Raw genomic sequence first — 15,674 nt, forward strand, 5'->3', positions numbered from 1 at the left:
GAATGAGGTTAGCCTTATCCACTGTGATGCTGTGAAGAGACTTTCATTAAAAGAAAACAAGCCAGCAGAATGGTATTCTGCTCTTGTGCTTCCATCTTTCCTTCCTCCACCCACAAATACTGTGACACATTACAATAGCCTTCGTCAGGTTACAACCCTTAGAGACCAGGGTCTCATTTACATTGGTGCCCTGAGGACAATACAAATTCAAAATGGTCAATAGGTTGTGGGTGTAATTCCCACAGGGATCAGATGCACAATTCAATCGATTCATTCTATGGTATGCACTGACTGTAGATTACTGAATAAAAGTGTCTGCCTAATGGAATATATTAGGATCTACACACTGTGCAGACAGAGCCCTTACCAGAGTAGCGAACAGATGGTAGAGGATGAAGTAGATAGCCACTACAGGAGCCCACATTTGACCAACAGCCACAAGAGTTTGGTCCATCACATCCACCCAACCCTCCTGGGTTAAGATCTGGAACATAGACATGAATGCCTGCGGGAGGGAGGGATATTCCATTACAGTCCATCACCCTACAGTATAATACAATGGATAACAGTAGGAGAAAAAGAGACTGACAGAGAGAGAGCGAGAGATTGCCTCCGGACATCGAGGCCTGAAAAAGAGGCGGAGATGAGAAATATCATTGACATTTTTAACATGTTTCTGCAACAGGGACAGACAGATACATGGACATGTCACACACACTTCTGCTATAGAATGAGCCATGGCAGATGGAGAGTAGCTGGAGCATGAATCACTAAGCTCTGTGTGTGTGTGTGTGTGTGTGTGTGTGTGTGTGTGTGTGTGTGTGTGTGTGTGTGTGTGTGTGTGTGTGTGTGTGTGTGTGTGTGTGTGTGTGTGTGTGTGTGTGTGTGTGTGTGTGTGTGTGTGTGTGTGTGTGTGTGTTAGGGATGCGCCCGACTGCATGTGATTAAGTGAAAATGTGAGTCCCGCACCCGACCCTAACCCTCAAATATAGAAAATGCGCTGTACAGTCAGCGATGGAAGAGCAATTTCTTGACAGGCCTTTAGATAATCCTATGTTTATGGTTATAATTTCTGACATTTTGGTAGGCAATTTGTTAGACAACTTATACATGCAGCTTCTCTTCTGTCATTACTTGTTGCCCTAGAATGAATGCTTCAACAAAATGAATGCTGCGGTAAAGTTTGTTTTCCCTTTCATATATGCTTCTCTCGCAAAGAAAATACATTTCGGGAAAATGCATAGTCTAACTCCAAGATGTTTTGGGGGATTTTCCGTGCAAAATGTCCAGAAGACAGTTTTATGATGCTGATAAAGACGGTCCCTAACCACGCATTTATTCTCAAGATGCTGCTTAATTCTGCAGGAGTTAATATTATATATTAGGGTATGTGAGAGGTTATAGACCTACAGTCAGTGTCCAGATTTCAGTTCCATTTAACTCATCTGAACAGTAGGCCTACAGCTCCCTTGACGTACAATTTTGAAGTCCCCGTCTTGTGACTGTCAAATTTTTATAGAGCCTCACAAACATCACTCATAACATAGCTGATGCTAAACTATATATACAAAAATATGTAGATATCACTTCAACTTAGTGAATTCGGCTATTTCAGCCACACTCGTTGCTGACAGATATATAAAATTGAGCACACAGTCATGCAATCGCCATAGACAAACATTGGCAGAAGAATGGCCTTACTGAAGACCTCAGTGACTTTCAACATGGCACTGTCATAGGATGCCACTTTTCCATCTAGCCAGTTTGTCAATGACCTGCTAGAGCTTCCCCGGTAAACTGTAAGTGCTGTTATTGTGAAGTGGAAACGTCTAGGAGAAACAACGGCTCAGCCGTGAAGCGGTAGGCCACATAAGCACACAGAACATGACCGCCGAGCAAAAGAAGCGTGAAAAAAACTGTCCTTTGTTGCAATAGTCACTACCGAGTTCCAAACTGCCTCCGGAAGAAACGTCAGCACAACAACTGTTTGTCGGGAGCTTCATGAAATGAGTTTCCATTGCCGAGCAGACGCACACAAGCCTAAGATCACCATGCGCAATTGCGCCAAGTGTTGGCTAGAGTGGTGTAAAGCTCGCCACATCATTGGACTCTGTAGCAGTGGAAACACGTTCTCTGGCATGATGAATCACCCTTCACCATCTGGCAATCCGACGGACAAATCTGAGTTTGTCGGATGCCAAGAGAACACTACCTGCCCCAACGCATAGTGCCAACTTGAAAGTTTTGTGGAGGAGGACAAATGTTCTAGGGCTGTTTTTCATGGTTCGGGCTAAGCCCCTTAGTTCCAGTGAAGGGACATTTTAACGCTACAGCATACAATGACATGCTAGAGGATTCTGTGCATCCAACTATGTGGCAACAGTTTGGGGACGGCCCTTTCCTGTTTCAGCATGACAATGTGAACAAAGCGAGGTCCAACAGAAATGGTTTGTCAAGATCGGTGTGGAAGAACTTGACTGCCCTGCTAAGAGCCCTGACTTCAACCCCCTCCAACACCTTTGGGATGAATTGGAATGACAACTGTGATCCAGGCCTAATCGCCCAACATCAGTGCCGACCTCACTAATGCTCGTGGCTGAATGGAAGCAAGTCCCTGTGGCAATGTTCCAAAATCTAGTGGAAGTAGTCATTTTGGATTTAGATGTTCGACGAGCAGGTTTCCACATACCTTCGATCATGTAGCGTATCATCCCTTTCACCAAATCTTTCCCAAACATTAGACTACTGTTCTGCCCCCCCCCCCCTTCAACTCTCCATTTAGCAGTTTTTCTCTTATTCAATTAAACTCTGGCACTGTCCATTTTTCCTGAGTGGATACACGTTAACTTTATCTGCCCAAGTTCCAAAAAGCATTTGGCAATTGCTGTGTATTTAGCATGCTACAGTTAGGCCCTAAAGCTTATGCTTACACTACACACCAAAGCCAGGTAAAAGCCTCAATGTATCCTATAGATATGAACTGCATAACAATTTAATGCATTTTTTTCTTTATTCAACCCGCCCGCCAGCCATCCACCCGCCCTTCATCCACACAATATTTCATGACCCTAAACCGGCCCGCCTTACAGATATAACCGCGGGGAATGTGGGTTATGAATTAACGTGTGCATCACTAGTGTGTGTGTGTGTGTGTGTACGTGTGTGTATGTGTACTTGTGTGCATGTGCGTGTGGATGTGTCCGTGAATGCATGCATGTATATTTGTGTGTCAGATGAAGGTCAACTGTTCCCCTGTGCCTTCAGGGCCTATTGTAAGACTCAATCCTAATACCCCCTTATCCCTCCCCCTCGTTTTCGAGTCTCCTTCTGTGGGGGAGTAGCCCTCAAACGGAGCAATTAGTTGTAGGGAGAGATACATAACCCTTGCAAATGGGAAATCACTACATCACTGGCGCACAGCAGAATCCACCAAACTCAATAAAAGTGGCAGTAATAAAGCCTCTCTTGAAAAAGCCAAACCTTGAATATCCCATTCCTCTCAAGAATTTTAGAAAAAGCTGTTGTGCAGCAACTCACTGCCTTCCTGACGACAAACAATGTAAACAAAATGCTTCAGGCTGGTTTTAGACCACATCATAGCACTGAGACTGCACTTGTGAAGGTGGTAAATTACCTTGGCGTCAGACCGAGGCTCTGCATCTGTCCTTGTGCTCCTAGACCTTAGTGTTGCATTTGATACCATCGATCACCACATTCTTTTGGAGAGATTGGAAACCCGAAATTGGTCTACACGGACAAGTTCTGGCCTGGTTTAGATCTTTTCTGTAAGAAAGATATCAGTTTGTCTCTTTTCACTATATATTTTACCTCTTGGGGATGTCATTCGAAAACATAATGTTAACATTCACTGCAATGCGAATGACACAAAGCTGTACATTTCGATGAAACATGGTGAAGCCCCAAAATTGCCCTACCTGGAAGCCTGTGTTTCAGACATAAGGAAGTGGATGGCTGCAATTTTTCTACTTTTAGACTCGGACAAAACAGAGATGCTTGTTCTAGGTCCCAAGAAACAAAGAGATCTTCTGTTGAATCTGACAATTACTCTTGATGGTTGTACAGTCGTCTCAAATAAAACTGTGAAGGACCTCGGCGTTACTCTGGAACCTGAGCTCTCTTTTGACGAACATGTCAAGACTGTTTCAAGGACAGCATTTTTCCATCTACATAACATCGCAAAAATCAGAAATGTTCTGTCCGAAAATGACACAGAAAAATTAATCCATGCTTTTGTAACTTCTTGGTCAGACTACTGCAATGCTCTACTTTCCGGCTACCTGGATAAAGCACTAAATAAACTTCAGTTAGTCCTAAATACGGCTGCTAGAATCTTGACTAGAACCAAAAAATGTGATCATATTACTCCAGTGCTAGCCTCGTTACACTGGCTTCCTGTTAAGGCAAGGTGTAACGGCTCTCCTCTTCGTCAGATGATGAGGAATAGGAATCATCGGACCAACAGCCAGCGTGGTAAGTGTTCATAGTAAATTTAATTAAATGAACTGAACACTGAATGACAAAAAACAACAAAGAGAGTGAACGACACGAAACAGTCCTGTAAGGTGAAAAACACAAAACAGAAAGCAACTACCCACAAACACAGGTGGGAACAGGCTACCTAAGTATGATTCTCAATCAGAGACAACGATTGACAGCTGCCTCTGTTTGGGAACCATACCAGGCCAAACACATAGAAATAGAACACACAGAACAAAACATAGAATGCCCACCCTAACTCACACCCTGACCAAACCAAAATAGAGACATAAAAAAGGAACTAAGGTCAGGACGTGACACAAGGACTGATTTCAAAATCTTACTGCTAACCTACAAAGCATTACATGGGCTTGCTCCTACCTATCTTTCTGATTTGGTACCTACACATACGCTAAGGTCACAAGATGCAGGCCTCCTAATTGTCCCTAGAATTCCAAAGCAAACAGCTGGAGGCAGGGCTTTCTCCTATAGAGCTCCATTTTTATGGAATGGTCTGCCTACCCATGTGAGAGACGCAAACTCGGTCTCAACCTTTAAGTCTTTATTGAATATATGATGAGTGTAGTCTGGCCCAGGAGTGTGAAGGTGAACGGAAAGGCACTGGAGCAACGAACCGCCCTTGCTGTCTCTGCCTGGCTGGCTCCCCTCTCTCCACTGGGATTCTCTGCCTCTAACCCTATTACAGGGGCTGAGTCACTGGCTTACTGGTGCTCTTCCATGCCGTCCCTAGGATGGGTGCGTCACTGACGTGGTCTTCCTGTCTGGGTTGGTGGGTTGTGCCGTGGTGGAGATCTTTGTGGGCTATACTCGGCCTTGTCTCAGAATGGTAAATTGGTGGTTGGAGATATCCCTCTAGTGGTGTGGGGGCTGTGCTTTGGCAAAGTGGGTGGGGTTATATCCTGCCTGTTTGACCCTGTCTGGGGGTATCATCGGATGGGGCCACAGTGTCTCCTGACCCCTCCTGTCCCAGCCTCCAGTATTTATGCTGCATTAGTTTATGTGTTGGGGAGCTAGGGTCAGTCTGTTATATCTGGAGTATTTCTCCTGTCTTATCCGGTGTCCTGTGTGAATTTAAGTATGCTCTCTCTAATTCTTTCTTTATTTCTTCCTCTCTCTCGAAGGTCCTGAGCCCTAGGACCATGCCTCAGGACTACCTGGCATGATGACTCCTTGCTGTCCCCAGTCCACTTGGCCGTGCTGCTGCTCCAGTTTCAACTGTTCTGCCTGCGGCTATGGAACATTGACCTGTTCACCGGACATGCTACCTGTCCCAGACCTGCTGTTTTCAACTTTCTAGAGACAGCAGGAGCGGTAGAGATACTCTCAATGATCAGCTATGAAAAGCCAACTGACATTTACTCCTGAGGTCTGACCTGTTGCACCCTCGACAACTACTGTGATTATTATTATTTGAACATGCTGGTCATTTATGAACATTTGAACATCTTGGCCATGTTCTGTTATAATTTCCACCCGGCACAGCCAGAAGAAGACTGGCCACCGCTCATAGCCTGGTTCCTCTATAGGTCTCTTCCTAGGTTTTGGCCTTTCTATGGAGTTTTTCCTAGCCACCGTGCTTCTACACCTGCATTGCTTGCTGTTTGAGGTTTTAGGCTAGGTTTCTGTACAGCACTTTGAGATATCAGCTAATGTAAGAAGAGCTATATAAATACATTTGATTTGATAGATGACCTGACCAGACAGATGCAGGGCCTGAAGAACAGCTTGCCGATCTCCCAGGGTCAGCTCAATGAGTTTAAACATGATCACGGAAAGATGACAGCATTCTGTAAGTCATTGAGAGAGTACATCAGTTCTGTATGTGAATGCATGATAACAATGACAGAGAAATTGGATTATTTTGAGGGACAATCGAGGCAGAACAACATCGTTGCAGACGGAAATGCAGAATCTCCACATCGGATCTGGACAGTCTGAGGACAAAGTGAGGGAAATGATCTCGAAGAAATTGAAGATGGATTGTGGGAGGTGTACTGTTAGATTTCAGATCAGTCTGTGAAATGATTGACCATAACCTGTTGTTGAGAAAATGTACAGTTGAAGTCGGAAGTTTACATACACCTTAGCCAAATACATTTAAAATCCTGACAGACCTGGTGAAACTGAGTCAGGTTCGTAGGCCTCCTTGCTCGCACACGCTTTTTCAGTTCTGCCCACAAATTGTCTATTGGATTGAGGTCAGGGCCTTGTGATGGCCACTCCAATACCTTAACTTTGTTGTCCTAAAGCCATTTTACCACGACTTTGGAAGTATGCTTGGGGTCATTATCCATTTGGAAGACCCATTTGCAACCAAGCTTTAACTTCCTGACTGATGTCTTGAGATGTTGCTTCAATATACCCACATATTTTTCCTACCAGATGATGCCATCTATTTTGTGAAGTGATGCTGCCACCCCATGCTTCAAGGTTGGGATGGTGTTCTTAGGCTTGCAAGTCTCCCCGTTTTTCCTCCAAACATAACGATGGTCAAACCGTTCTATTTTTGTTTCATCATTCATAATTTCACCAAAAGGTACAATCTTTGTCCCCATGTGCAGTTGCAAACCATAGTCTAGCTTTTTCATAGTTGTTTTGGAGCAGTGGCTTCTTCTTTGCTGAGCGGCATTTCAGTTTTGTCAATATAGGACTCGTTTTACTGTGGATATAGATACTTTTGTACATGTTTCCTCCAGCATCTTCACAATGTCCTTTGCTGTTGTTCTGGGATTGATTTCCACTTTCGCACAAAAGTACATTCATCTCTAAAAGACAGAACGCGTTTCATTCCTTAGCGGTATGACAGCTGTGTGGTCCCATGGTGTTTATACTTGCGTATTATTGTTTGTACAGATGAACGTGGTACCTTCAGGCATTTGGAAATTGCTCCCAAGGCTGAACCAGACTTGTGGAGGTCGTCAATTTCTTTTTCTGAGGTCTTGGCTGATTTCATTTGATTTTCCTATGATGTCAAGAAAAGAGGCACTGGGTTGGAATGTAGGCTTTGAACTACATCCACAAATACACCTCCAATTGATTCAAATTATGTCAATTAGCCTGTCAGAAGCTTCTAAGGCCATGACATCATTTTCTGGAATTTTCCAAGCTGTTTAAAGGCACAGTCAACTTAGTGTATGTACATTTCTGACCCACTGGAATTGTGATACAGTGAATTATAAGGAAAATAATCTGTCTATAAACAATTGTTGGAAAAATGACTTGTGTCATGCGCAAAGTAGATGTCCTAACCGACTTGCCAAAACTAGTTTGTTTACACAAAATTTGTGGAGTGGTTGAAAAACTACTTCAAATGACTCCAACCTAAGTGTATGTAAACTTCCGACTTCAACTGTGTCTTATGGCTTTTCAACCTCTGCTATATCGTGGATTCAGAGCTATCTATCCAATAGAACTCTTTAATGCAAGGTTATCTAATGTAAAACTGTAAAGTGTGGTGTACTACAGGGTAGCTCTCTAGGCCCTCGATCAACAGCATTGTAGTTAATCCACAATACTAACCTAAATGACAGTGAAAGGAAGCCTGTACATAATATAAATATTCCAAAACATGCATCCTGTTTACATAAGGCACACAACAACAACAGAAAAATTCCTGAATTGAAAGTGTTATGTTTGGGGCATATCCAACACAACACATCAATTAGTACCAGTCTTCATATTTTCAAGCATTGTGGTGGCTGCATAATGTTATTGGTATACTTGTCATCGGCAAAGACTTTTTAGGATATAAAGTAACGGAATAGAGTTAAGCACAAGCAAAAATCGTGGAGGAAAACCTGGTTCAGTCTGCTTTCCAACAGACAGTGGAAGACACATTCAGCTTTCAGCAGGACAATAACCTAAAACACAAGGCCAATTATACACTGGAGCTGCTTACCAAGACAACACTGAATGTTCCTGAGCGGCCTAGTTACAGTTTTGACTTAAATTGGCTTGGAAATATTTGGCAAGAATTGAAAATGACTGTCTAGCAATGATCAACAGCCAACCAAGAATGTGCAAATATTGTACAATCCAGGTGTGCAAAGTTCTTACAGACTTACCAGGAAAGACTCAAAGCTGTAATTGCTTCCAAAGGTTAATATAACGTATTGACACAGGGGTGTGAATACTTACGTAAATTAGGTATTACTGTAATTAAAATGTCAATAAATGTGCAAACATTTCTAAAAAAAAAATTTCACATTGTCAGGATGTATTGTGCGTAGATGGGATATTTTCTATCATATTTAATCGATTTTGAATTCAGGCCGTAAAACAACAAAACATGGAATTTGTCCAGGGTTATTAATACTTTCTGATGGCATTGTAGGCATTGTACACTATACGCAATGAAAGAGTTAGCTATGTTACTTCAGCTGCATTTCATGACACATACAGTATCTTCCGTCTTTAATGTGAAGGTTAGCCTACTACAATAAAGAAATCTATATTATTCAATTATTGCACCCACACTGCTCGCGTGCGCCAACGAGCGTCTGCGTTGCCAAGGGCTAAAATAGAAGTCAGTTCTATTTGTGACGCAGATCGCGCTGCAAGTCCTACCTCTCCCATCTCCTCATTGGTTTATAGAAGCAGGTAACCAAAATAAATGTATGTACGTTGGCGCACGATGGCACACACGTGCAGCCGGTTTGGGTTCCGTGTTAAAATGAGATAAACTGCTATACAGGCTGTTAAATTGCTTGACATTGTGGTAATTGCAAGTGATAGACTCATCTCTGGTAAATCTCAGGAAATTAGAATCTAGATCAACACAATCATTATATTTATTGTTCGCTTCCTTAATATCTAATGGGTTCAAGACCGTGTTATCAGGGTTAACATCCTGTCCAACTAAGAGAGATACACAGTCGGAATCATCCAGAAAATGGAACAGAAAAATAGAAGTGCATGTCTCACATGTCCAATACAACCATACATTTGTGTTAGTTTTATCAATAGGAGTGAACTTCCTTTGGAATGCACATTGACACAGTCCGCATAACACAACTGAAGACTTCAGAGGGCAATGACAATTAGAGCAATGTGTGTTTTTGGTCATGTGAAACGCACTAACAAAGTAGAATAAATCATGTGTGTGTGTGTAAAATCGTAGAACGACAAGCTGATCATACTTTTCATTCTTCAATTAGTTGTGGCAGCAGTTCCTTTATTTTGAGGCGTACCTTCATTGATGAAGATTTTGGTTCCCTTCAGGCACTTGGCTATTATGAGAATCTTCTCCTTGTCTTTGAACCTGAGCAGTTTCACCACTATAGATCTGGGCCGTCCTTCGGGGAAGAAAGTGACATTTCTATGTGCCCTCTCCATCTCGATGAGTTTGGGGTCCGGTTTGAGTTGATTTGCCAGGAGTTTCTTGGCCTTGACTTCTGTGTTATGCCAAGTTTTAGTCTTTAAGTCCTCAATTCCATCGATTACAATGTTACTGGGGCGGCAGGGTAGCCTAGTGGTTAGAGCGTTGGATTAGAAACCAGAAGGTTGCAAGTTCAAATCCCCGAGCTGATAAAGATTGCTTCCAGGTGAGAGGAGTCTTGCTGCCTCATGATTTTGTACAGTTCGCTGAGTGCCAACTTGGTGTTTGCTTGTGGCGGTATATACATGAATGTGATAATAACACGTTAATTACCTTGGCATATAGTGGGGTCGGCATTTTAACATCAGAAATTCCAGGTCGTAGGGGCCTCCTGAGTATTCGCAGCAGTCTAAGGCACTGCATCGCAGTGTTTGAGGAATCACTACAGACCCGGGTTCGATCCCAGGCTGTGTCACAGCTGGCCGTGAACGGGAGACCCATGAGGTGGTGCACAGTTGGCCCAGGGACATACAGGTTAGGGGAGGGTTTGGCCAAACTGACATCTGTCGCCAGCAGGACGGTGTTTCCTCCGTCACATTGGTGCGGCTGGTTTCCAGGTTAAGTGAGCAGTGTGTCAAGGAGCAATGCGGCTTGGTTGGTTTGTGTTTCGGAGGAAGCATGACTCTCGACCTTCATCTCTCCGTAGAGGAGTTGCAGCGGTGGGACAAGACCGTAACTACCAATTGGATCACAAAATTCGAGAAATAGGGGTAAGAGTAAAAAAACAAAACCAGAGAAAAAAAGAAACTCCATGTCGAGTGAACAGGAGCTTGAGATGTTTTCAACTTTGGTAGACCAGTAATTGTTGATTGTTCACTCTTATCTGAAACCGCCATCTGATCCATACGGAAAATGGAAACGCTGTCTGGTTGAATAGCAGTCGAGTGTATCGTTCGTAAGTCATGTCTCTGTAAAAACGATGGCACAGCATTCCCTTGATGTCCCTCTGCGATTGAAGCATTGCACTGATGGTATTTTTGTCATCGATTGGACATTAGTCATCAAGATATTAGGAAGAGGAGCATTTTCATCCTAGCTTGGAGTCCCCCTGTCCCTTCCTATTTTTCATTGCAGGTGGTAAATCTCGGTCAGCAGCAACAGGTAAGTAATATTTCAGATCAGGGAGGTTGAGAAATAAGTGCGTAGCTTCCGATTCATGACCCAGAAGTGGTTTTTGGTCGTTGAAATGTATTGCACAAACATTCTGAGCAAAGCATGATTTGTCATGAAGTTATAATTACTTACATTTGCTTCCCTCCTAGTATATTTGTCTGTCATTTTTCCTGAAGCAACTCTACAAACTTGGATCGCAGAGCTTCATGGGAGTTTTGGTTACCACTCGAAAGAAAGTCTGCATCTCGATTCACTTTGTTTGGAGGACCAACTAGAGGGTTGAAAAGGCACTACGTCTCGCTCAAACTTGAATTGGGATACCACTATGACACGATGGGGCTCGCGGGATCGCACAAAACTGAGGGGGAGGGCTAGGGGGTTATTGGAGATAGAGAATAAGATGGATCCCTCTCCTGTTTTCTCCCCTCTGCTCCCCTCTCTTCTCCTCTCCTAAATCTACACCCCAAGTCACTGCAGATAATGATAAACCCAGCAACAGATCTATCCACGGGGGACATCATTAAATCTGATGTGTGTGCAGTGTGTATGCATTATGTGCCCCTGTGTGAATGTACCCATATGTGCCTGTGTGTGTATGTGAGTGTGTCCATGCACTTGTGGTTGGTGTGAATCCATGTGTGAAGCCATATGAGAGTTTGTTTGTTTGTGTGTGTGTGTGTGTGTGTGTCCCGGAAAAGGGAAGACGAAGAGCGGCATCTGTTTACGAGAACCACTCCAAGTCCAACTGTGCTAGAATCAGTGGAAGCGGGGGAAAAAGGGGCGGGGAGGGGGGGGTGGATGAAAGGATGTGACTAATGAGAAAGAAAGAAGCTGATGAGCACTTAGAAATCAAAGGAGGTGGCGGTGGGCCCCACATCTGTCGACAAATTAAATACCACCACACTAGCATGATTTTCCTGACTTTTTCCAGATTTGATAACACCTGTGCATCACGTGTTCAAGAAGAAAATAATGGGTAGTGTTCAGTGGGAAGAAAAGTGGGAGTTAATAGTGGGACCCGTTTTTATGCTACAGGTTCAGTTGCTCAGAAAATGACAAATCAGGAATGTGGCCTGTAATATTAAACTCATCCCAATCATTCATTACCATAAGTGAATGAGTGTGTGAGTGAGTGAATTAGGTCTTACCCTAGTGAATGAGCTACAATAGGCCAACATCATTCACTGAATGTTTAACATTAAAATGGGATCATAGATGCTTAGAACAGGTCTTATAATGCATTATGACTGCATCATAACACATTATACCAGTTGTGCTTCCAATAACTCTTACTCTGGGAAAGGTGGTAAATCGGTCCAGTTCCTCCACGAAGCAGAACATCTGTAGACTGATGGCTGACATGACTATGAGCAGGCTCGCTGTGAACACCACCAAGCTGCCCAGCTTCTTACCGGGACCAAATATCTTGTACACAAAGTCCTCTAGTGCCGGGGAGATCTTTATCAGACGCACCACTCGCAGTACCTGTGGAGAGAGAAGGGAAGTCTTTATGAGTGAGTGAGTGAGTGAGTGAGTGAGTGAGTGAGTGAGTGAGTGAGTGTGAGAGAGAGAGAGAGAGAGAGAGAGAGAGAGAGAGAGAGAGAGAGAGAGAGAGAGAGAGAGAGAGGAGAGATCATTTTGAGGCGAGTGTTCCCCTTTACAATGAATAAATAAGCATTTGGAGAACTTGGAAATGAAGTGCTATACATATCCAATTCTTTATGCAATCCATTTGTCTTTGTTTTATTTGATATATGAGCCAGATTGCTTTGAGAAAGCAGCCCAAATATGATAATACCAATGCATTTACTTTATGTTATTGAGGATCAAAACCCATTAGTCTAATAAGTCCAAAAGGTCCGACTTACAAGCAGACCTTCCAATGAAATGTTAACAAAAAGCTTTTCAGAAAACTTTCTTAAGTACTGTACTCCTTCCAATAACCACGGACAATACAATGCTGGTAGTTGATTAGACTGATCCCAGATCTGTTTGTACAGTCTTTTTAAATCCTATGGACATTGTTGAAGTATATTTGGTATGACATGTACGAAACGATTTGGGAACACAGCACAAACAGATATGTGTATAGTTCATGTTTACCTAGTGTAAATGTAACCCAAGGTTCCCAAACCAAATATAGAATACTGGTAGCAGTATAAAAACAACCATTCCAGCCGTACTGACCTCCTGTGTTAACTTCCAGGTGAGTTTCTATAGAGGACAAAATGTAGACTGGTCCCAGATCTGTTTGTACTGTCTTGCAAACTCCTGTGGCCATTGGGACTAGCTTTGGGATCAAGTTAAGAAATGTTGTCGGTACTATGCATGTTTCTTTGGACTTCTAAATATTCCTTTGTCTTCTTACTGTTCCTTCCCTTGCTCCAAACAGCTGATGCATACTGATTGAACTCTGAATAGCATAATGATAATTGACTTTTTTTGACCCCATCGACCCGTGTTTAACCTGTCTGGTACGGACGTGGTCAGAGCTCTGATCGTAAATCAGCAAAACAAATCAAACTGCATTTGTCACACGTGCCGAATACAACGGGTGTAGACAACGGGGCCTACCTTGTAATTGTTATTCTTTCAATTCTCGAGCAAGTCAGATGCATGCATTTGATTAGCTACTGTTCTATCCTGTGAAGATGCTTGAGGAAACAGGTCCAAAAGTATCTATCTATATCCACAGTAAAAAGAGTGCTATATTGACATAACCTAAAAGGCCGCTCAGCAAAGAAGCCACGGCTCCAAAACCGCCATAAAAAAGCCAGACTATGGTTTGCAACTGCACTTTAGGACAAAGATTGTACTTTTTCGAGAAATGTAATCTGGTCTGATGAAACAAAAATGTAACTGTTTGTTCATAATGACCATTGTTATGTTTGTAGGAAAAAGGGGGAGGCTTGCAAGCCAAAGAACACAATCCCAAACGTGAAGCACGGGGGTGCTTTGCTGCAGGGGGGACTGGTGCACTTCACAAAATCGATGGCATCACGAGGTAGAAAAATTACGTGGATATATTGAAGCAATATTTCAAGACATCAGTCAGGTTAAAGTTAAAGCTTGACTGCAAATGGGTCTTCCAAATGGACAATGACCCCAAGCATACTTCCAAAGTCATGGCAAAATGGCTTAAAGACAACATCGTCAAGGTATTGGAGTGGCCATCACAAAGCCATGACCTCAATCCTATAGAAAATCTGTGGGCAGAACTGAAAAAGTGTGTGCAAGAAAGTAGACCTACAAACCTGACTCAGTTACACCAGCTTTGTCAGGAGGAATGGTCCAAAATTCACCCAACAAATTGTGGGAAGCTTGTGGAAGGCTATCCAAAATGTTTGACCCAAGTTAAACAATTTAAAGGCAATGCTACCAAATACTAATAGGGTGTACAGTTGAGGCCAAAAGTTTTGAGAATGACACAAATATACATTTTCACCAAGTCTGCTGCCTCAGTTTGTATGATGGCAATTTGCATGTACTCCGGAAAGTTATAAAGATTGATCAGATGAATTGCAATTAATTGCAAAGTCCCTCTTTGCCATGCAAATGACCTGAATCCCCCAAAAACATTTCAGCCCTGCCACAAAAGGACCAGCTGACAACATGTCAGTGATTCTCTCGTTAACACAGGTGTGAGTGTTGACGAGGACAAGGCTGGAGATCACTCTGTTATTCTGATTGAGTTCGAATAACAGACTGGAAGCTTGATAGGAGGTGGTGCTTGGAATCATTGTTCTTCCTCTGTCAACCATGGTTACCTGCAAGGACACACGTGCCGTCGTCATTACTTTGAACAAAAAGGGCTTCACAGGCAAGGATATTGCTGCCAGTAAGATAGCACCTAAATGAACAATTTATCAGATCATCAAGAACTTCAAGGAGAGCGGTTCAATTGTTGTGAAGAAGGCTTCAGGGTGCCCAAGAATGTCCAGCAAGCGCCAGGACCATCTCCTAAAGTTGATTCAGCTGCGGGATCGGGGCACAACCAGTATAGAGCTTGCTCAGGAGTGGCAGCAGGCAGGCGTAAGTGCCTCTGCACGCACAGTGAGGTGACGACTTTTGGAGGATGGTCTGGTATCAAAATGGGCAGCAACGAGCTACTTCTCTCCAGGAAAAACATCAGGGACAGACTGATATTCTGCAAAAGGTACAGGGATTGGACTGCTGATGACTGGGGTCCTTTTCTCTGATGAATCCCCTTTACGATTGTTTGGGGCATCCGGAAAAAAGCTTGTCTGGAGAAAACAAGGTGATCGCAACCATCAGTGTCATGCCAACAGTAAAGCATCCTGAGACCATTCATGTGTGGGGTTGCTTCTCAGCCAAGGTCAATCAAGAGGCGGATGGACAAACAAAAACTCACACATTCTGAGAAACTACTAGCATTGATTATGCAAGAATGGGCTGCCATCAGTCAGGATGTGGCCCAGAAGTTAATTGAGAGCATTCCAGGGTGGATTGCAGAGTTCTTGAAAAAGAAGGGTCAACAATGCAAATATTGACTCTTTGCATCAACTTCATGTAATTATCAATAAAAGCCTTTGACATGAAATGCTTGTAATTATACTTCAGTATTCCATAGTAACATCTGACAAAAATATCTAAAGACAATGAAGCAGCAAACTTAGTGGAAATTTATATTTGTGATGTGATGAAA

At 43.0% G+C, this 15,674-nt stretch overlaps 1 protein-coding gene across 2 annotated transcripts in view; it reads right to left on the reverse strand.

The window, feature by feature from the left end:
* The window catches only part of nalcn (sodium leak channel, non-selective), a 253,655-nt gene that overhangs the window by 108,900 nt on the left and 129,081 nt on the right, over positions 1–15,674 (reverse strand). For both annotated transcript variants that reach the window (XM_020472572.2, XM_031805863.1), the window contains 2 exons: positions 12,302–12,493; positions 368–505 (listed from right to left, as the gene is read on the reverse strand). In XM_020472572.2, the coding sequence (XP_020328161.1) occupies positions 368–505; positions 12,302–12,493 (330 nt within the window). The remainder of the gene's footprint in view (positions 1–367; positions 506–12,301; positions 12,494–15,674) is intronic.

This window comes from Oncorhynchus kisutch, linkage group LG26, assembly GCF_002021735.2.
Source record: "Oncorhynchus kisutch isolate 150728-3 linkage group LG26, Okis_V2, whole genome shotgun sequence".
Taxonomy (NCBI): Eukaryota; Metazoa; Chordata; class Actinopteri; order Salmoniformes; family Salmonidae; genus Oncorhynchus; species Oncorhynchus kisutch.